The sequence below is a fragment of the Carcharhinus amblyrhynchos genome, chromosome 18, assembly GCF_965287045.1.
Source record: "Carcharhinus amblyrhynchos chromosome 18, sCarAmb.v2.hapA, whole genome shotgun sequence".
NCBI lineage: Eukaryota > Metazoa > Chordata > Chondrichthyes > Carcharhiniformes > Carcharhinidae > Carcharhinus > Carcharhinus amblyrhynchos.
In genome coordinates, this window is record NC_137341.1 from 12,336,583 (window position 1) to 12,357,567 (window position 20,985).

General features: G+C 39.2%; 1 protein-coding gene across 3 annotated transcripts in view; it reads left to right on the forward strand.

Moving 5' to 3' along the window:
• Positions 1-20,985, forward strand: part of smurf1 (SMAD specific E3 ubiquitin protein ligase 1) — a 140,858-nt gene that overhangs the window by 110,287 nt on the left and 9,586 nt on the right. For 2 of the 3 annotated variants that reach the window (XM_080206387.1, XM_080206389.1), the window contains 11 exons: positions 1,546-1,784; positions 4,577-4,661; positions 4,756-4,902; positions 6,898-7,102; positions 7,265-7,368; positions 10,671-10,785; positions 12,616-12,794; positions 13,424-13,561; positions 14,492-14,612; positions 15,426-15,627; positions 20,627-20,711. In XM_080206387.1, coding sequence (XP_080062513.1) covers positions 1,546-1,784; positions 4,577-4,661; positions 4,756-4,902; positions 6,898-7,102; positions 7,265-7,368; positions 10,671-10,785; positions 12,616-12,794; positions 13,424-13,561; positions 14,492-14,612; positions 15,426-15,627; positions 20,627-20,711 — 1,620 coding nt within the window. The remainder of the gene's footprint in view (positions 1-1,545; positions 1,785-4,576; positions 4,662-4,755; positions 4,903-6,897; positions 7,103-7,264; positions 7,369-10,670; positions 10,786-12,615; positions 12,795-13,423; positions 13,562-14,491; positions 14,613-15,425; positions 15,628-20,626; positions 20,712-20,985) is intronic. The other variant, XM_080206388.1, reaches the window with a different exon arrangement.

Consider the following 20,985-nt stretch of genomic DNA (forward strand, 5'->3'; position numbering starts at 1 on the left):
AGTCTGATGTTGCAGTTGTATAGAACGTTGGTTAGGCCTCACTTGGAGTACTGCGTCCAGTTCTGGTCGCCGTACTACCGGAAGGATGTAGAGATCCTGGAGAGAGTGCAGAGGAGATTTACCAGGATGCTGCCTGGTATGGAAGGGCTGTCTTACGAGGAAAGATTGAACGAACTTGGGCTGTTTTCCCTTGAGAGACGTCGGCTGAGGGGGGATCTAATAGAGGTTTATAAGATTATGAAGGGGATAGATAGAGTAAATGGTGGTAAGCTTTTTCCGCTATTAGAAATGGATAGAACGAGGGGTCACGGGCTTAGGGTGAGGGGGGCTAGGTATAAGACAAATATTAGAGGGCAGTTTTTCACGCAAAGGGTAGTGGGGGTGTGGAATGCACTGCCGAGTAAGGTGGTGGAAGCAGGCACGCTAGGGTTGTTTAAGAGTCACTTAGACAGCCACATGAGCAGGCTACATATAGGGGGATATAGTAGGCCTTACTAAACATTGTAGGCTTGGGAATACGTTTTGCCTCAGGGATGTTAGTCTTTGCCTGTTTAATAATGAATTTTTTTGTCTCCACAGGCATTTAAGTCCAGCAAGGGGCATGCATGCGGCAGGTTGTAGTGGGCTGCTCTTGGACGTTGCTTCGGGAGTTGCCTATTGCTTCATGTCGTTAGTGTGCTTAAACTGGACCATCTCAAGGGCAACATGACAGCTCAGAGACTATCTCTGTTACTGTGCGGACACATGGATTTGGGCCTGTGTCTGTGGGAGTTTGCACGTTCTCCCCGTGGTTGCGTGGGTTTCCTCCGGGTGCTCCGGTTTCCTCCCACATCCCCAAAGATGTGCTTTTAGGCTGATTGATTGGGTACTAAATTGTCCCTAAATTGGACCTCCCTGATCCTCGCACATTAGGCGTAGACTAAAATCATGAATAGGTCACTGAGACAGTGGGACGGCGGCGCGGGCTCGTTGGGCCGAAGGGCCTGTTTCCCATGCTGTTTTGTTCTTTGTATATATGTGTGTATTCAGAATCTGTTTTGTGAAATGAATGTAATGATTATATCTGTTTACATAGTTATTGGTTTTTAGCATTTATGTAATATCTCAATAGGCTATAAAAATATATTTATTGAAGTTATGTAATTGCATAACAGTAAACATCATTTCTGGCAACTTGCTTAGGGAAAGCTGTTTCTAAACGTTAACAGTTTATAAGCTCAAATTTCTAGCAATTTTAAAATTTTCTTTTCATCTTTTCTGTTTTGTAAACTGCATCTTTTACTATAATATGGATGGATGCTGAAAGTACTTGCAATATATATTTCCCAATTGCATTATTTCCTTGTCTCCAGTTAAATAGAGAAGAAAATCTGTGTTTAGCGCGTAATTGTTTTTAATTCAACATTTGAATGTTACAAGACATGTAGTGACAGTTAATGGTTACTACAACTTTGTTAGGTCTGTGTTTGTACAATAATTATTCTTTTAGTGGGAGTATAATAGCTATGGAATGCTCTTTAAATAATGTGCTTAATTTTAAATCAGGCCACTTTTTGAGGATTCTGGACCTGGAAGGCCACTAAGCTGTATTATGGAGGACACCGTACCATTTACAGACATGACAGGTGCTGCGGGTGGAGGGAACTGCCAATTGATAGAGTCTCCAAACCAGGAACAGAGACTTCAGGCGCAGCGAATTCGAAATTTTGGGGTTCGAGTTCAAATGCACACGCCACAGAGCCGGCCTCAAGGCCATCAGTCACCTGTATTGCCAGAGGGATATGGTAAAGTTTGGATTCAGTAATGTTTTATTAAAACTAGTATTCATAGGGAGTGCAAAATCAAATCACCATTTTGTGATTGTCAGTAAATAACTGGCATTTAGAAGTACACTTATCTTATGAATTTATATTCCTAAAGCAAAATGCATAGAATTGGGAATTCTATAAATTTTGCTTTCTGAATATAAATTCACTTAAATTTACTCTTGCACTTAAAATTGATAGGTATGGTTTCCAGACTTTATTAAAAATAGATTTAATTTGTTCCATTAAAAAACATATAGTTACCAGAGATTTTAGCAAACTTGCCTGTTTATTGACCTGAACTAGAGATTATAGATGAGGCAATGCCAGCACCAATGAAGCAAGTGAACACTGGAAGAACTGTTCCATGTTACTTCTTGTATAATCATCACAAATCTGCCTGCCTATTTACCACTTCCTGTACCATTGTGCAGGACTCAGATCATGGTGTATCAACATTCTTATTGAGTAGCTTAGACATGTTGACCACTCTTGTACCCATTCTTGTGCATGCTTACAGTAAAATAATACCAGGGTTTAATGAAATTTTCACTCGTATGATGGAGAATAGTCAAGAAAGGAAAAACAATATCCAGATTGAAGCTCCCTAATTTGTTGACCCCAACAATAGTTCAGTGGATCGGTATCCATGGTTTTCAAATTTATAAGAAGAGATGTGCTTGATGAAGCATAGGAAATAGCAACTTATGCACTTCCTCGTGACTAGATAGAAGATAAAAAGGTAACATCGCCATAGTCCCATAGGCTGTTTCCCTTTTGAAGATTGACACACCTCAGGTGAGGGACAAGGTTGGAAAGGCAGGACTTCATGAATAATCTTGGCTGGTATGGGAATTGAATTCATGCTGTTGGTGCCGCTTTGCATCACGAATCAGTTGTCCAGCCAACTGAGCTAACTGACATCCAATATCGAGAGGCACTGACAGGAGATAGCTTCAGCTGTCTTGGGTATGAATTTTAAGTCATGCGGAACACATAATCAGATAATGCAATTTAACTTGTATCCCCTTTTTCTACACATGCGCACACGTGCGCACACACGCACCAGAAAGCTGAGTGGATTAGTGATTCCTGAGTTTCAAAAGTGTTGAAGAGTGCCGTCTGCAACTGTACCATCAATATTCAGTACAGTACACCCAAACATTTGTATTGTATTTTTCCTCATGTTTTCTGAATGACTTTAGCTCATCATGTTGGTCATTCCAACTCACTTTATAATGAAGGGAAAATGCACTCAACAAGACTTAACCTCAAATTGGATTTAAAATTAATCTGCAGAAAAATTACTAACACAAGCATAGAACTTGTGCTTACACTTTCCCTATGAATTTTGGAGAGAAAATGTTCTCGTTTCTTTCCTGTCACTCATTCTCTCCAGTTCAATTTTTAAATAATTTTGAATGTTGGGAACCTTCGGTTTGTGTTAGGGCTAGATACAAGGTAAAAAGGTAATGTCGCCATAGTCCCAGATGATCGTAGGCTGCTCTCCCCTTTGAGTTAAGTTTGCAAATAAATAGTGAAATGTATAGAGCTCGCACAAGAAGTTTATTTTTGTTTTTAAAGTTGGAGACCTCTTTGTTATTAAATATGTGCGTTCATATATTTGGACTACTCAAGTTGCAAACTTTTATAATGCTTGGAGAGGAGCAAAGAAATTTTGGGATGGAATTCCCTGTGGAAGCATAAATGGAAAATTACACTTGAATTACACTCAAATTTATCCCCATTTTGTCAATGTCTTTACACCCAAATTTCCTGCCCATCTCATCAACATATCTTAAAATCTAAATTGGTTATACAGAAGCAGAAATCAGCATAAATATTTAGGCCTCCAGGAAAACAGCCAAACTTACACCAACTGTTCCTTCTTAAATATAAACATTTCACATGATCTATCCATCATATATTCACATGGTTTAGAGCAGGCAAATGTGGAAGATTTTCAGTTTTCATTGTGCTTTGATGGAATCTATAAAAAATGCATCAAAGGAAACAGAAAATGTAGTGCACGTCTCTGAGGATAATTTTTTTTAAACTAGCAGTAAGACATCAGAAAAGTTACTTTCCTGCTGCACCTAAAATTTTGTGTACAATTTGGCAGTCAATTTGAACCAGCATAATCGCAGAAAATGTTACTGTACGACTCTTCAGTCAGGAGGCAGAGCCGTTATAATGAGCCACTGATAAGATGGCTCTAATCTAGAGCAATAACTAAATTCAGGCAGAGTGTAATTATGTGAATAACGCATTGGTGGCTGTGGTTCCTTCACCTTTTACACTTGAGTATTTGCTTACACTTCAATTGGCTGGTATTTATCCATGTGAACAGACAGCAAATTCCAACTATATTGCTTGCAATTCTGATTTAGTCAAACCACTTGGTTTAGCAATGTGCAGTTACTTCTGTTAGACTTTTGGACCAAGCTGATTTTTTGCCTATACATTTTAATTTTGAATGTAGAATCCTAATGCCTGGCTTCCCATATATAACTTTGAAGGAGAGGAAATAAGGTGTCATTTCAGTAAGGATCTTAATCAGCACAAAGCTACAATTTCTCTCACTTGAAATCCAAACTTGGCAAATTGTCTTAATTACAAATGCAGAGAAAATGGAATTAACACAACACAGATTTAACTTGTGTTGTGCAACTGGAGTCCATGTTCAATCAGGGATATGTTGAATCACTTGCAGTACAGGTTCTACAACAAAAGAGAGAACTGGTTCTAAATTATTATCTGTTTGTTTTCAGAGCAGCGAACAACTGTACAGGGACAGATTTATTTCCTGCATACACAGACTGGAGTCAGCACTTGGCATGATCCTCGAATTCCAAGGTTAATTTAAAAAATTTAAAAACACTTGCCAAACAGTTCCTGCTATATAGATAATTTGACTTGTTCTGATTTGATTTGAAATTTGTTTGTGCAGGGATCTTACAAATTTTAACTATGATGAGCTTGGCCCTTTGCCTTCTGGGTGGGAAGTCAGAAGTACGGTGTCAGGAAGAATATATTTTGTGGATCACAACAACCGAACTACACAGTTTACAGATCCCAGACTGCACCACATAATGAAGTAAGCTATTTGAAACATGTGCCATCTTTTAAAAGAATGACTCAGTTTTTGTGATGCATAAATACCATCACAAAAGGATACTAATCCCGAAGTTCCTTTTCCAAATGTAGTAGCTTTAGTTTGCGCAGGTATTTTTGTCGAGCCATGCAAATGTCTCTTGCTGGTATCCTGTATACCACTTCGACTACAACATCACCTTGGGACCTTGTGATATTTATGGTCCCTGAATCTTGGGAGAATATCATTGAATTGAACTTTTGCAGTAATCTTTGTCACCTCGGCATTTGTAGTGTTTTTAAATCAACAACTTTCTACTAAATTTTAGATTCTTGTCTAAGATGCCCAAGCCTTTGAATATCAACACTTAACAAGTTTCTCACCGCTGGGAAAAAAATCTACATTTTTATTCTGAGGTTATAAGTAAAAAACTTCACATTTCCTGATATTATACTCCATCTTGTTTTTGTATGAATAGAGGAATTGGATTCAGCATTATAATTAGTTCAAGCTGAGTTCATTTGCATTAAAAAGAAACGTCTTGGGAACTCAGTACCTCTTGAATTTTCTTATTGTATGTCTTTTTTTATCTGCACACCTTTTGATGAGGATCTTCACTTGGCTGTATGTGGAGGCTAATTTTTCAAAGATGCCTCACGCAACCCAATACAGCTACATTTGGTTATTAATTAAGATAACATTTTTAATTCATTTGTGGGACTTGGGTGTCGCTGGCCAGCCAGCATTTATTTCCCATCCATAGTTGCCCTTGAGAAATGATGGGAGCTGTCTACTAAGAAAGGCTACAGTCCATGTGCTGTGGGTTGAGTGATGGATACAACTGAGTGGCTGGCTAGGTCATTTCAGAGGGTAGTTGAGAGTCAACCATGTGGGCTTTGGAGTCACATGTCGGCCAGACCAGGTAAGGACAGCAGATTTTCTTCTGTAAAGGACATTAGTGAACCAGGTGGGTTGTTCCAACAATCGACAGTGGTTTCATGGTCATCAGTCGATTCTTAACTCCAGATAATTGCAGAATGTTAGGTTTAACATGTGAATACCTGTCATTACAGAGATAACATTATAACTGTCTAATTCATATCGAAGAACAAGCATAGGTCATTCAGTAAATCTAAATCTATCCATCTATTTTGAGATATTAAAACAAGCTCAGCTCATCTCTTGAGGGGATGTAAAAGATCCCATAACACTCTTCAGAGAAGGGCAGGGGATTTATCCTTGTGTTCTGGCCAATACTTAGCCTTCAAACAGCATCACAGAAAACCACCCAGTGGTGAATCTGTGGAATTCATCACCACAGAAAGTAATTGAGGCAAAGACATTGTGTGATTTCAAGAATAAATTAGCTCTTGGGGCTAAAACGATCAGGGGATGTTGGGGGGGGAAGGGAGGATCGCGATATTGAATTTCATGATCAAAATGAACCGCAGAATTTGAAGGGCTGAATGTGCTACTCCTGCCTCCATTTTCTATGTTTCTGTGTAAAACAGATTGTCTGGTCATTTTCACATTGCTGCTTGTTGTACACAAATTTATGGCCGTTATCCTAGTGCTGCTTGTGGAAGCTTGGACAATTTAGCATTATGTTTGCTACATTACTACCATGACGACACTGAAAAGTACTTAATTGGCATGGAGCCATTTGGATGTCATACAAAGAACTACATGGATGCAAGTTTTGCATGGTTGATCTCTTTGGACCTCCACTATGCTTGACTTTTCACCATTTAATAAATATTTGAATATTTTTTATTTTGGTCCAAAGTGAATGACTTTGCACTTGTCCATGTTAAAATCCATCTGATACAGTTTTGTTCACTTTTATCAATCAGTATCTCTTTGTAACCTTATGCTGCCATCTGCATTATTTATGAAACTTTTAATCGTTGTGACATCAACCAACTTGGATATATGGCTCTCTGTTGCATTAGCTAATTTATTAATAAACATAGTATACTCTTGATGCTTCCTTTATAGCAATCCATCTCAGTTGAAAGAATCAAACCAGCCATTGCCAGTGCAGACAGAGACACCTGTGGAAGAAGGGGAGGGAGAATGGTCTGTTCCAAGGTGTGAGCGGGATCTAGTACAGAAGCTGAAAGTGCTGAGGCACGAGCTTGCTCTGCAGCAACCGCAAGCTGGGCACTGCCGCATTGAAGTCTCCAGAGATGAAATCTTTGAGGTAACATTGATTTGTGTGTTTTAAGACTGTAAAGTTAGGCACTTATTATCTGTGTTGGTATTTTTGCAGTTTTGAAAGGTGATCTTATGAAATGTTTTTAGGAAAATTATTAAATTGTGTTCTGTTTTTAAAAAAACACTTACCGTAGTCTGTTCTGCTTAGGAATCATACCGGCAAGTGATGAAAATGAGGCCAAAGGACTTGAAGAAGCGTTTAATGGTTAAATTTAGAAGTGAAGAAGGGTTGGATTATGGTGGAGTTGCCAGGTGAGATTTGTTTAGAATCCCTACAGTGCAGAAGGAGGCCATTTGGCCCATCGAGTCTGCACCAACTTTCCGACAGAGCATCTTACCAGGTCTACCCTCTTCCCTATCACCATAACCCTATGTATTTGCCCTGCTAGTCTCCCTAGCCTAGACATTTTGGGACACTAAGGGCAATTTAGCATGGCCGATCCATCTTTGGACTGTGAGGGGGAATCCAGAGCACCTGGAGGAAGCCCACGCAGACATGAGAAGACTGTCTGTGTGAAGTCTGCACAATCACCTGAGGCTGGAATTGAACCCGGGTCCCTGGCACGCTGAGGTAGAAGTGTTAACCACTTTACACTAAGTCTGCAGTCCTTAGCAAATTGAATGATTGGGGCAACTATGATGAAATGGTCAACTGATGGCACTAAAGTACACACATGGCTGCAATTTGAACACTAATCGCTTTAGCAAACAGATAAGACTTGCATCAAGCTCTCCATACTGGTTTCACAGTGATGAGTGTTCACCGAGTGCACTCTCACATTCAGAGAACAAGCAGCATTCTCTCACTCCTAAGTTCACAGATTCTCTGAGGCTGAAGCATTTACTATTCTGCATCACTTGAGCTGCACAATTGGTTTAGTGAAGTGCATTTAATTCCAGGAGAACTGATGAGGCTGATGCGATTGTAAGTAACCTCCCCAGCAAACTGATGGGGCCTGTGCTAAGAATGACAACATCGATTGGTAAAGCTCGTAAGCAGGATGGTGAGATGGTTCAAATGAAAGCTGGAAGTACCCACACCATTGTAAATCACAATACCAAACTAAACATTCTAACCTGATGGGGGTATTTTATGTGGGTCATGCATTATTAACAGGTTTATTACATAGGGAGGGCGGCGGTTGGTATTATTTTTACTTCACAAAGTGAGTGGTGACAATGTAATGGCGTCCAGATATTGCATGTTGCAATGATATCGCTTGCCAGCTAGTGCTTTCCAGACTTGCTGAGAAGTCACCTCACTGCTACCCGTTGAGCAGAGTGTGATCCAGATTTGGGGGGGGATCAGGTGGGGGGAGGAGAGAGAGAAAGTGGTCAGATGCAAAGGCATTGGAAGAACATGATCCAGTTTAACAAGTGGGAAACAATGTTATCCTTCATCCATCAAACTTGGGAGCATTGTGAACCGTGAGTTTTGTGCATTTGGTTTGCTACTGTGTGTGACATGGCCCTTTTAAGAGGACGGTCAGGTGATCATTCCATGATGCCATGATGTCCAAAGGTTGACGGCAGTTGGCAAATTGAAGCCTGCACAGTGCACACTTAAAAATACTTTGGCCTGCTGTTTTTATTAATACTTGCATGGACCTCTTAAATTGAGCTGAACTCTGCATCTCTAGCCAAAGACAGCACAACAGTAAAGAAGATGCTGGAGAACTGCATAAAGGCATATGCTGGTTGATAGAATGGGTGTACCGATGAAATCTAATGTAGAGAAGTGTCAAGTGATTCATTTTGGTATGAAGAAAAGAGAGAGACAATATAAAATGTAGAGTGCAATTCTGAAGGGGGTACAGGAGCAGTGAGATTTGGTTGTATATGTGCGTAAGTCAGTGAGGATGGTAGGGCAGGTTGTGAGCGCAGTTAGAGCATATAGCATCCTACACATGGGGGCATAGAGTTCAAGAGCCGATGGGTTATCCTGATACAGCCTCAATTGGAGTATTGCATCCAGTTCTGAGTGCCACACCTTCGGAAAGATGTGAAGAATGTGGAAAGATGCAAGGAGACGGTTTGAAGGATGAGGAACTTCAATTACGTAGATAGATTGGTGAAGTGGGAATGTTTTCCTTGGAGAAGAAAATGTTGAGAGGAAATTTGTTAGCAATATTTGAAATCATGAGTGGTCTGGATAAGTGGACAGGAAAAAACTTACCCCACTGGTGGAAGAATTGAGAACGAGGGCACAGATTTAAGGTAATTAGCAACAGAAGCAATGGAGTCATGAAGAACAAAGTAGTTCATGCAACGAGTGGTTGGGATCTGGAACGCACTGCCTGAGAGTGGGAGGGAGGCAGTTAATGGGGAATTGGATTATCATCGGAAAAAGAAGGCCAGGAGTGGCACTCAGCAAATTGCTTCTTAGAGATCCAGCATGGACATGACGGGCTTAATGGCTCAACCATTCTGTGATTCTGACATCCAATTTGGATCACAATCTTCCTCCCCCAGTCCCATTCTTCCTTATTTTCTGCAAACCCTGGTTACTGACTGTCTATTGCCCCACCTCAGTTTCTCCTAACCTTCACCACCTTTCAATCCTGACACACACACACACACACACACACACACCCTGTCTGTGGTGCATGCAACCACAGGTAATGCACTCATATGCAGCACTGTTGGAAGGGTGGGACAGCCTCCGTCAAAGTTTCGCATACATATGCTGATGCACAGGAGGACTGGTATAGCTTGTATGGTAACAATTTGACAATTTCCTCAAGGAATAGAATTCAAAAACAGAGTAATTGTGTTAAACATGCATGGAATCTTACTTAGGTAGCAGTTATTTGGTGCACTGTATTGGTCTCCACATTACAAAATGATATAGAAGAAGAGGATCAAGTGCAAAAGACAATTTTACAGGCTTGATATCAGAACTGAAAAGGTCAAACTAACAGGGAAATCCAAATGAAGGAACAAGGGATTTTTCCAGTTATGAAGGAGTTTGACAAAGTAGCAGATGTTTCTACTCATGGGGGAGCCCAAAATTAGGAACTATAAATACAAGATGATCACTAAAATCCAATAAAGAATTTAAGAAAAACTTATTTTCGTAGAGGGTGGTGAGATTCTGCAATTTGTACTGCATAGGATGATTGAGTTGCGAAAGGAAAAAGGAATAGATGGGTTCCTAATGGGGTGAAATGAAGTTAAATGGCAGGAAGTTTGTGTGAAACATGCACATGACATTAAATGGTCTATTCCTGTGCTATAAATTGCTTGTAATTTTGGAATTGGAGCTATGTTAGTAAAAGTAAATCCAGAAAAAAAAAATCTTCAGATGGATGGGTCCAGAAGGCCATCGGTGTAAAGTCAATTGAGATGTTTAAAAGGAAGATGAATCTTTATTTGCAGAGTAAGGATATTAAGGGCCATGCACAGAAGGTCAGGAATTCAGAAATAAGGATAAAGCTGCCACTTGAATCAAAGTTAAAAAGCTGGTCTGATGTCCTAAATGTCCTACACTGGCTCTGATATTACAGTCCTGATTATTTTCAAATATTGTTTACTTCTGTTTTCTTGTCTTGTAGGGAGTGGTTGTATTTGCTCTGTCATGAAATGTTGAATCCTTACTATGGACTATTTCAGTATTCAACTGATAATATCTACATGCTTCAGATCAACCCCGATTCTGCAGTTAACCCTGTGAGTATCTGAAGTCACAGTGGGACTTGAATAAAAGCAAAATGCTTTCTTAATGTTCTGTAAGTGATCAAACTTTATCTATGTAGATTTCCTCTGTAAGGCAAGTGTGTGCAGCAAAGTCCAACCACCAGAAATAACAGCATGTATATTTTTTGGATGGCCTGCATTTCCATTCCAAAAATAATTTTTATTTAATAGAAGAATCAGACTAATTAGGCCTAGTAAATTGCTCTGATTGGCTTATATTCAATATCATTTAATTTCTGTTGAATTGTAATCAAAGGATTATACTTGTTCTTACAGAAAATTCTTAAATTGCCACTGAGAGAAATTTGTCATGGAAAAGTTGTGTACGAATATCAGCCAGTTTCTGCTCAACTATAATTATTTAATGCCTACGCTTTTTCCAGTCGCCTAAAAGATTAACTTGAAATATTTGTACAAATCCCAGTCAAGTAATATATGGACTGTAGATTTTAGATTTCATTACTTTCATGCTGGAAATATTCCTGCTTGTGTTGATTCACAAGTCTTTTGATAATTGTGTTTCTTAATCTGTTTGAGAGGACAAATGAGCCTCAGTGTTAAATTTCTGATAGTTCAACATATAAGCTTTCACATGGAGTCATCTCCACATAACGTGGCCATGAATTTGTTTGTTTGGGTCTTATTAAATTTGTGTTTTTTTGTTTTCATGATTCAATCCATGTAACATTCAACCTTTTTCATGAACTTACAGGTTTCACAGTCTTTCTGATCATATTCTTTAGCTGCTAATTTTTTTTTGGAGTGAGAAAGATTAGTTTGAAGATGAACTGATAGGACACAACTCCCACACCCCCACCTCTGTTAAATGGGCTGTGGTAGAGTAAATTATATATGGCTCAACAATGGCGCCATAGACGTGATATTCTAAACGGCCTCCCCAGTTCCCCGCACTGACATGTATGAATCTTCTCGATTGTCGTTTTGAACTAATTCACCTGGGCATTTTAGCAATGAAATATTCTGTTTCTTGACATTCGTCCATTTCTGCCAGTTAGTACAGTTCTGACAGCCAGTTGTTATCAATGTCCTCACACTGTAGAATCATTTCAAGAAATCTCCCGATATCGCAAAATACATCCATTTCATTTTAGACGCTGAGTTCACGGCACTGAGCTAACGGCCAAGTTATTCTGCATTCGGAAGTATATTCCTAAGTTGGAGTCCCACAGCCTCAGCTTCCGGTTGACTTGACTTCTGCAATGACTGTGTAAGGTGCCTATATGTCACCAAGCAAGAAGTCTTAATATAGACCTGTATTTGGGGCATGAATACTTAGCCCAGTGGCGATTTTGTTTTTCCCTTCCAGAAGAGTTTTTGTTTTTCTGCCATGGTGGTGTTTCTGCTTCTACAAATGCTCTTTTGGTCAGTTCTGAAGGCAGCAGTGCAGTCTCATTCACTTTAATGTGTGCTGCAACTGAAATCATGTTGCCAGCAGTGTTGCTGTAAAATAAATGGAGCACACTGTATAAATCGTTTTCATTGATAGTGGTCAGTTAATTTGAGTATAAGACTGCCTGTTTCATAATCAGAGTTCTAATCAATTTTTACTTGATAATAGTTCTAAACTGAATTTTTTTAAACTATTGAGTATTATTTCTATTTGACTGGTTGTATCAGCTTAATTTCTGGTTTTATCTTAGTATTCTTTTGCTTTAATGTTACATAATTCATTGAAGCATTTGAACAGAATGATTATGTGAATATTTTTGGTTCTTTTGCTTGTTGGCCACAGGATGGCAGCATTTTACCTTCTTATCAAACAAGTGAATATTTCTTCTACAGGAACATTTGTCATACTTTCATTTTGTGGGTCGGATAATGGGACTTGCTGTATTCCATGGGCACTACATTAATGGGGGTTTCACATTACCATTCTACAAGCAACTGTTGGGTAAACCTATCCAGTTATCAGACTTGGAAACTGTTGACCCAGAATTGCACAAGAGCCTGGTTTGGATCCTGTGAGTTGAATTACATAACTGTAAAATTTAGTCTTGAATTTTTCCTTCCTGACTAATGACTTCCTGGCTGCACATCTGGACAGAAAATAAATAAGTAGAGGTTTGAGATTGCTACTTAAGGAAAGGTGTATTAACTTTTTCTAGGAATAGATGTTAGTGCAAAAGATTAAAAGAATTAAAATTGCACCTTTTATAATCTGAAAAGAGTTGGTGCATAAAAGTAACTCTTGATAGTTTAGTTCCAAAGCTGTTATGTCATGATCTCATAAGCCACAAGGGTGATTATACTATTGAGACTATAGTAATGTTTCTGGACCATTAATTTAGATTTGCTATCTATATTTTGTGATTTCAGGTCTATTTTAGAATGTTGTGGTTCTGTAAAATGCTCTATATGTTAAATACTTTATGGTGGAAGATGGACTAATTAATCAGGGGGGTTGCTTAAGGTTTCGATGCATCAGTAGTAAGCATTGATGTATGTCAGAAGGTAGTATTTGAAGTCTGAAAAAAAATTGTGTGAATGCTTTAAAAGACGGTAGAAAACGACATTCGATATTCAATCAAATCACAAATAATGCAAGTATCATTAGCCAGCCAATTGCTTCATAACTTTTTTACTGTTGCAGTGAAAATGACATCACACCTGTCCTTGATCATACATTTTGTGTTGAGCACAACTGTTTTGGTCGGATTATTCAACAAGAGCTGAAACCAAATGGCAGAAATGTTCCTGTAACAGAGGAGAATAAGCGAGAATATGTGAGGTTAGTGGTTTCTTTTTCTGTTAGTTTTTTTGGGAGGGGGAGTTGAAGGTGCAAGGAGCTGTACTGCTCCTTGATGCAAAGTTTGAAAAACGCATTCCCAGTGAGCGCTAATAGTGGCCGATGACAGTTCCATCCCTGGATTTTTAAAACAGTGCATCTTGATGAGGTGAGTAATGTTACAGCTGGAAAATGTTTTCTCCTCTCATTGAAGAATCAGAACTCTGATTTTGCATTCAGCTTTTCTGACTGTGATATCTTGAGTGCATTTCAAGGAATTTCTGCACCTCTAGCCTGTGCTTAGGTGCCAGTTGGACCAAACTCACCAGCATTTATTTAATTTTTACACAGTTGCCGATGTAATTTGTTATTTATCACTTTAAAAACAAAATAATTATGAGCAGGAACTTGAAAGATTAATGAAAAGCATCTATTAAATAAATAGTGTAGATTGTCCATTGTCTTCCAAGTGTATTATACGTGGGCTTGTTTCACATTAAAGCAGATAATATTACTCTTTCTGTATCTAGAGGGAGAATATTGAGTATATTCACATCCCAAATACAATTGGCCATCAAGATTATTCACCATCTGGGTGACATTCCACTACCCTAAATTAAACAATTGTTTTTGGGTGCCCAACAATGCAATCAGCTCTTCCAATATGGAAGAATCCATTCTGGCAATACTTGGCTGCTTTCCAGTTTATCCTATTGTGCTTCTATTGTGAGCTAATATTTGGAGAAATATATTTTCTATCACTTTATTCAATTTTAGCATTGGCTGTACATTTTTAGCACTTAATTTTGCCTTTTTGTACAGGTCTGTTTTTAAATTAGCCTGTAAATTTTGCACATCTAAATTCCAATATGTGTGTTTGCATTTATTACATTTCTGACTTGATCCTATTAATCCATCTTACCTTCTGTTCAGGCTTTATGTGAACTGGCGGTTTATGAGAGGAATTGAGGCACAATTTCTCGCTTTGCAGAAGGGATTTAATGAGCTTATTCCACAACATCTGCTTAAACCTTTTGATCAGAAGGAAATTGAGGTAACAAACTGGTTCATATTTAGTAAAACATATGGCTTTAGATAGTTGAAGACAAAAATATTTAATGGCTCCTAATTCCCATTTGACTCTGGCTGGCGTGATGTGGGAACTTGTGTCATCGTTTAGAGTCTAGAAACCAAGTCCAACTATTGGAATCTTAATGTGTAGCGTTTCTGTGGTACATAGAGTACATCATACTGTTCTAATGTTGGAGTATTTGGGTGCACATTGGCGAGATGCAAGGTTTGGGAGCCTTTCGTGCATGGATGTTATTGGTATTTAACTGGCTAAAGCCATGCAGGCTATCAGTACGCTGATTAAGCTTCCCACCACTTAGCCAGCCAGTCCCCCTGTATCTGGTCAACAATCATTATTTGCATATTGAAAGACTCTGAACCTGTCTGGTTGAGCTTTGTCTTTATGGAGTTTATCATTTGTGTCTCCCTTTGCAATTTATTGACAATGCTCTTCGCTGCGAATTTATTATAAAGTATTATCACTGATGTTTTGCCAAGTTGTGCTTCAGAATTTTTAAATTTGTTGCTTGATGAGATGTACAACACACTACTGTTTAGTTTTTAAATTTTATGGCTAAATAGCAGAGTCAGCAGTAGTCATCTAGTATTTACAGCTACTAAATTAGTGAAGCATAAGCTGGTTTTACCAGCTGAGATTGGCTAACCATTTATATGTGTAGTTTTTGTGAAAATGAAATATACACATAAGTGTGACAAATGCCAATCCTTTGAACATGCTGTGGATATCAGAATATATGTTTATAGAAAGTCTGCAGCTGAATTCTTCTACTTGCAGCTGATTATTGGTGGATTGGGAAAGATTGACATAAAGGACTGGAAAGCTAACACACGTCTAAAGCACTGTACCTCAGACAGCAATATTGTGAAGTGGTTCTGGCAAACAGTCGAGATGTTTGATGAAGAAAGGAGAGCACGGCTTCTTCAATTTGTGACCGGATCTTCCCGGGTACCTCTGCAGGGATTCAAGGCATTACAAGGTGGATATCATATAGATCATAATTAGTTATGTAAGCATGTAATGTTGTAATGTGAACGCCACTCTAAATGAAGTGATAACTGTAAATGATGATACAGTGACATTCACATGCACTACATTGGGTCAGACAATTATACTTGTATGTAATCAACAGACTGATATTGCTGATTAGGTGAAGAGCAAAACTAAAAATTTATAAGTTTCTGCATGCTACAAAAATTATATTTGGTATTAATAAAAGATAGCCTTGCAAATACATGTCGATTTGGTCCATTGGTGACAGTCGTGTCTGTGAGTCAAATGGTTGTGGGTTCACACACCAGTCTGGGACATCAGTATTTGTGAGGAAGTAGTACTGAAGGTGCCACTTTTAAAATAAAACGTGATACCAAGGTGTATGTAAAATCATAGAATGGAATCATCAGATGGTTTCAGGACAGAAGGAGGCCATTTGGCCCTTGTTGTTCATGCCAGCTCTGCGCAGAGGAATCTCAGCTATTTTATTCCTGTAGCCCTGAATTTTTTCCCTCTTCAAATAATTATCAAATTCTGTTTTGAAAGCTATACTGTCAGGTAGTGCATTCCAGGTCATGGCCCTTGTTGTGTTTTTTTAATAGTTTACCCTCATGAGGCTTTGGTTCTTTTGCTGTTCGTTTTAAATCTATGTCACATGGGTCTTAATCCTTTTGCCAATGGGAAGAATTCCTCTCCATCTAATCTTTCCAGACTCCTCATAATTTTTAATACTTTACCAAATCTATTCTGGACCTTCTGTTGAAGAACAGTTTCTCAAATTTGGCTGTGCAGCTCCAGTCCTTTATCTCTGGAACCATTCTCATGAATCTTTTCTGCATCTTTCTTGTGTTTCCATGTTCATTCTGAACTCTGTTACTCAGAATTGGATGCAGTACTGCAATTGAGACCAAATCAATGTTTTATCAAGGTCCAAAACTTCCTTGTTTTTATTCTACAAGCCTGTAAAGCCCAGGATCCCATATGCCGTATTAACCATTTTCTCAACCTGCTTTTGTGCACATATATCCTGAGGTCCTTCTGCTCCTGATCCCGTTTTAGAAATACATGCTTTATGTTGTCGCTCCTTGTTCCTTCTACTGTAATGTTTCATGACAAATTTCTCTGCATTAATTTTCACCTGCCATGTGTCTAACATCAGCCTATGTATAAATACCTCATGCAGCTATTCAAAGAAAAGCAGGGGAGTATTCCCCATTATTCTGACTGATTAGCATTTCGGTCATTGATGTATCTGAGACCATGTGGTACACAAATTTGTGCCTCAGTTGAATAGTTTGTCAAGGCTTACAATCTGTTTAGCCTGACAGAATGGTTGGGAAGACAAGTGTAATCAACTAAGATTTTGGTGTGGCTTAGAATTGGAGAAATTTGAGACTCTTTTAGAATTATATATTGGGGAAATAGTTTGATAGTGCAGTGGGTGTTTTTGGGCTGATTGAGTGAGATGGAGGAATGGAGCTGGGTGCCATCAACACACGTGAAAAATGATCCCTTTTATGTAAATGATGTTGTCCAGAAGCAGAATATAGATCAGAAAGAGGGCAAGGATGAATCATGTGGTGATGGTGTGGTACTGTGAAAAGAAAACTTTCTTCGAAATACAGTGACTACATTTGCATAGAACCGTAGAATCCCTATAGTGCAAACTCACTGAAAGAACATCTCACCCAGATCCTCCTTTCTGTCATAACCCCCGCTCATTTACCTTAGCTAATCTGCCCAAGTTACGCACCTTTGGACACTTGAAGGGGTAAATTAGCATTACCAATCCACCTAACCTGCACATGTTTGGACTGTGGTAAGAAACCATAACACCTGGCAGAAACCCACACTGATACGGGGAGACTATGCAAACTCCACGCAGTCATCCAAGGCCAGAATCAAACCTGGGTCCCTGGTGTTGTGATGCAGCAGTGCGCACCACTGTGCCACCCTTACGAACTCACTCACAAGAAGGTATTCTAATAGAACAGAGCAATGGAGAAGTATTGGAAGGAAGACTGTATAGTCGGTAATAATTGTGGAACATTAAGAAGAGGTAGAACACAGTGGCACAGTGGTTAGCGCTGTTGTTTCATAGCTCCAGGGACCTGGGTTTGATTCCCATCTTGGGTCACTGTCTGTGTGGAGTCTGCACGTTCTCCCCACTTCTAGATGGATTTCCCCCGGGTGCCCCGATTTCCTCCCACAGCCCAAAAGATGTGCTGGCTAGATGCATTGCCCATGCTAAATACTCCCACAGGTGCTGGAGTGTGGCGACTAGGGGATTTTCATAGTAACTTCATTGCAGTGTCAATCTAAGTATATTTGTGACACTAATAATAAATTTAAAAAACACCATGAAGAACAGTCTCAAAGATGTCATTTGTGACTTTGTTTTGGGTTGTTTCAATGCTGTGGAAGATGGAGGTTAGATTGGAGGGAGTTGGACATGGATCAGAGCAATTTGGCTAGTGGCGCAGCTGTTGGTAAAGTACTGTCTTCAGCGCGACAGCTGAAATGTTATTAGGGCTGACTCCAGTGCACACAGTCATTTCTTGATTTATTTTGGAGTGAACTGTATTGACAGAAGTCTAGTATTTGTGGTGAGAACATCAGGGAAAAGCTGAGATTAATTATCCACTGAAGCCTCTGGCTGAACATGGCCGCACATGAATTAGTCATAACTTTTGAACTTGCATGCTTGGTTCCACCATCATTCCAATGGGGTTGTTCTTGGGGCTAACTCCTTTGATTATTAGTTTGTTTATCCACTGCTATTTATGACTGGACGGGACAGGATTGCAGGGTTGTTTTCTTGTAGTAGGCATATTTGCAATATAAATGACTTGGATGAAGGAAGTGAATGTACTATTGTCAAGTTTGCAGATGACACAAAAATAGATGTGAGGGCAAATGGTGAGGATGATATAAAGTGTCTAAAGAGGAATGTAGGCAGGTTAAATGAGTGGGCAGAAACTTGGCAGATGGAATATAAAGCAGGAATATGTAAAGTTTGGCACTTTGGTAGAAAGAATGAAGGAGCTGAATACTATTTAAATTTAGAAAGTCTGCAGAAAACTGCAGCCTGGAGGCATTTGAGAGACCTTTCACATAAATCTCAAAAAACTAGCAAGTTCAGCATATAATAGGGAAGGCTTCAAAGAAGAATGGGGCATAAAAATAGGCATGTTTTGCTAAAACTACACAAGACAATGGTTAGACCACACCTGAAATACTGTGATCAGTTTTGGTCCCTTTACCTGAGGAAGGATATACTGCTATTTGTGACTGGACGGGACAGGATTGCAGGGTTGTTTTCTTGTACTGGGCAGACCAAAGAAGGTTCATTAAGTTGATCCTGTGTATGGAGGAATTTTTTTATAAGGAGCGATTCAGTAGGTTGGGCCTGCGTACTCATTGGAGTTCAGCAGAATGAGAGGTGATCTTATTGAGATTTATAATTCTCAGGGAGCTTGGCAGGATGGATGCTCGGAGAATGTTTCCTCTTTTGGGAGAAACTCAGGCCAGAGGGCATAATCTGAGAGTAAATGGTCACCCATTTAACACAGATGAGGAAGAATGTCTTCTGAGGGTAGTGCATCTGTGGAATTCTTTATCACAGAGGGCTGCAGAGGCTGAGCCATTAAGAATGTTCAAGGTTGAGATAGAAAGATTTTTCATCGGTTAGAGAATCCAGGGTTATAGGGATAAGCTGGGAAAGTGGAAGATTATCACATCTGATCAGGCACAATCTCATTAAATGGTGGAGCAGACCAATGGGCCAAATAGCCTACTTCTGCTCCTACGTTAGAAATATTCGGTTTTCTATTATCTAGTTTTATATATTTTTGACTTGATTTGCTATTGTTACATGTATTGGATACAGTGAAAAGTATTGTTTTCTGTATGCTATTATAGACAAAGTATCCCATTCATAGAGTACATCAGTAACCAAGTCAATAATTTTCAATTATATCCTTCAACCTTTTAATTATAATACAAAATGTTTTGCCTACTCTGGCAACACATTCAAAAATGGCAGTGTAACACGTTAGAAATGTATGATTATTGTCTTCATAAATTCCTTTGTTTATAAGTTATATTTAGTGGCACTCACTTTAAGAACATCATCAGTGTATCTTCAATTGTTAACCTGGAGGTAGTGGTTTTGGCTTGCTGTACTTGAAGCCATAACAGGATTGTTCAATCGTGGGATCCTAATTTTATTCTGTAATATTGTTTCGAAAAAACTAGTTACTTCATTGTTTAATTGTCCATTGCCATTTACGATTAGATGTAGAGTGATTGTACGGTTGCATTCCTGTATTGGGCATCTTCTGTTGATTAATGTTTTAGGGCAGCACGGTGGTTAGCATTGCTGCCTCACAGCAACAGGGACCCAAGTTCAATTCCCAGCTTGGACCACTCTCTGTGAGAAGTCTGCACATTCTCCCCATGCCTGCAAGGGTTTTTTCCGGGTGCTCTGGTTTCCTGCCGCAGTCTGAAAGACATGCTGGTTAGGTGCATTAGCCATGCTAAATTCTCCCCCAGTGTACCCGAACAGGTGTTGGTGTGTGGCAGCGAGGGGACTTTAACAGTAACTTCATTGCAGTGTTAGTGTAAACCTACTTGTGATACTAATAAATTAACTTCAAAACTTTAATGAGTTATCCATTGGCCAGAAATCAGGTACTGCAGAATTTGCTTTCTCCACTGGTCCCTGGATTATAATTATTTCACTGCTGTTGAGCGTTGTGTTTTGTATCATAAATGATAAAATACAGTGGCATTCTGTTTGCTCTGAGCTATTTTCATGCTATGTCAAGGCTTTACCTAATGTTCCTTGATTCTGACATTACGTGCAGAGCACCAATTCTTTCATTTGACTGAACCTCTTTCACCTTGTACATTGCTCATCTTTTGTAAAGTTAAAACTGTTTTGTCATTTGCTGTATGGTTTAACTAGATTTTGTATTTGTAAGGTTCTACAGGTGCTGCAGGCCCAAGACTTTTTACCATCCATCTGATTGATGCCAACACAGAGAACCTGCCCAAAGCACATACTTGGTGAGTTTCTGTTAACAAAGTAACATGCACAATGGTTAGTAGTGCAGCATCACAGCACCAGGGACCTGGATTCAATTCCTGGCTTGGGTCACACTCTGTGTGGAGTTTGTACGTTCTCCCTGTCTCTGCATGGGTTTCCTCCACCTCCCAGGTGTTCCGGTTTCCTCCCACAGTCCGAAAGACGTGTTGGTTAGGTGCATTGGCCATGCTAAATTCTCCCTCAGTGTACCTGAACAGGTGCCAGAATGTGGCAACTAAGGAATTATCACGGTAA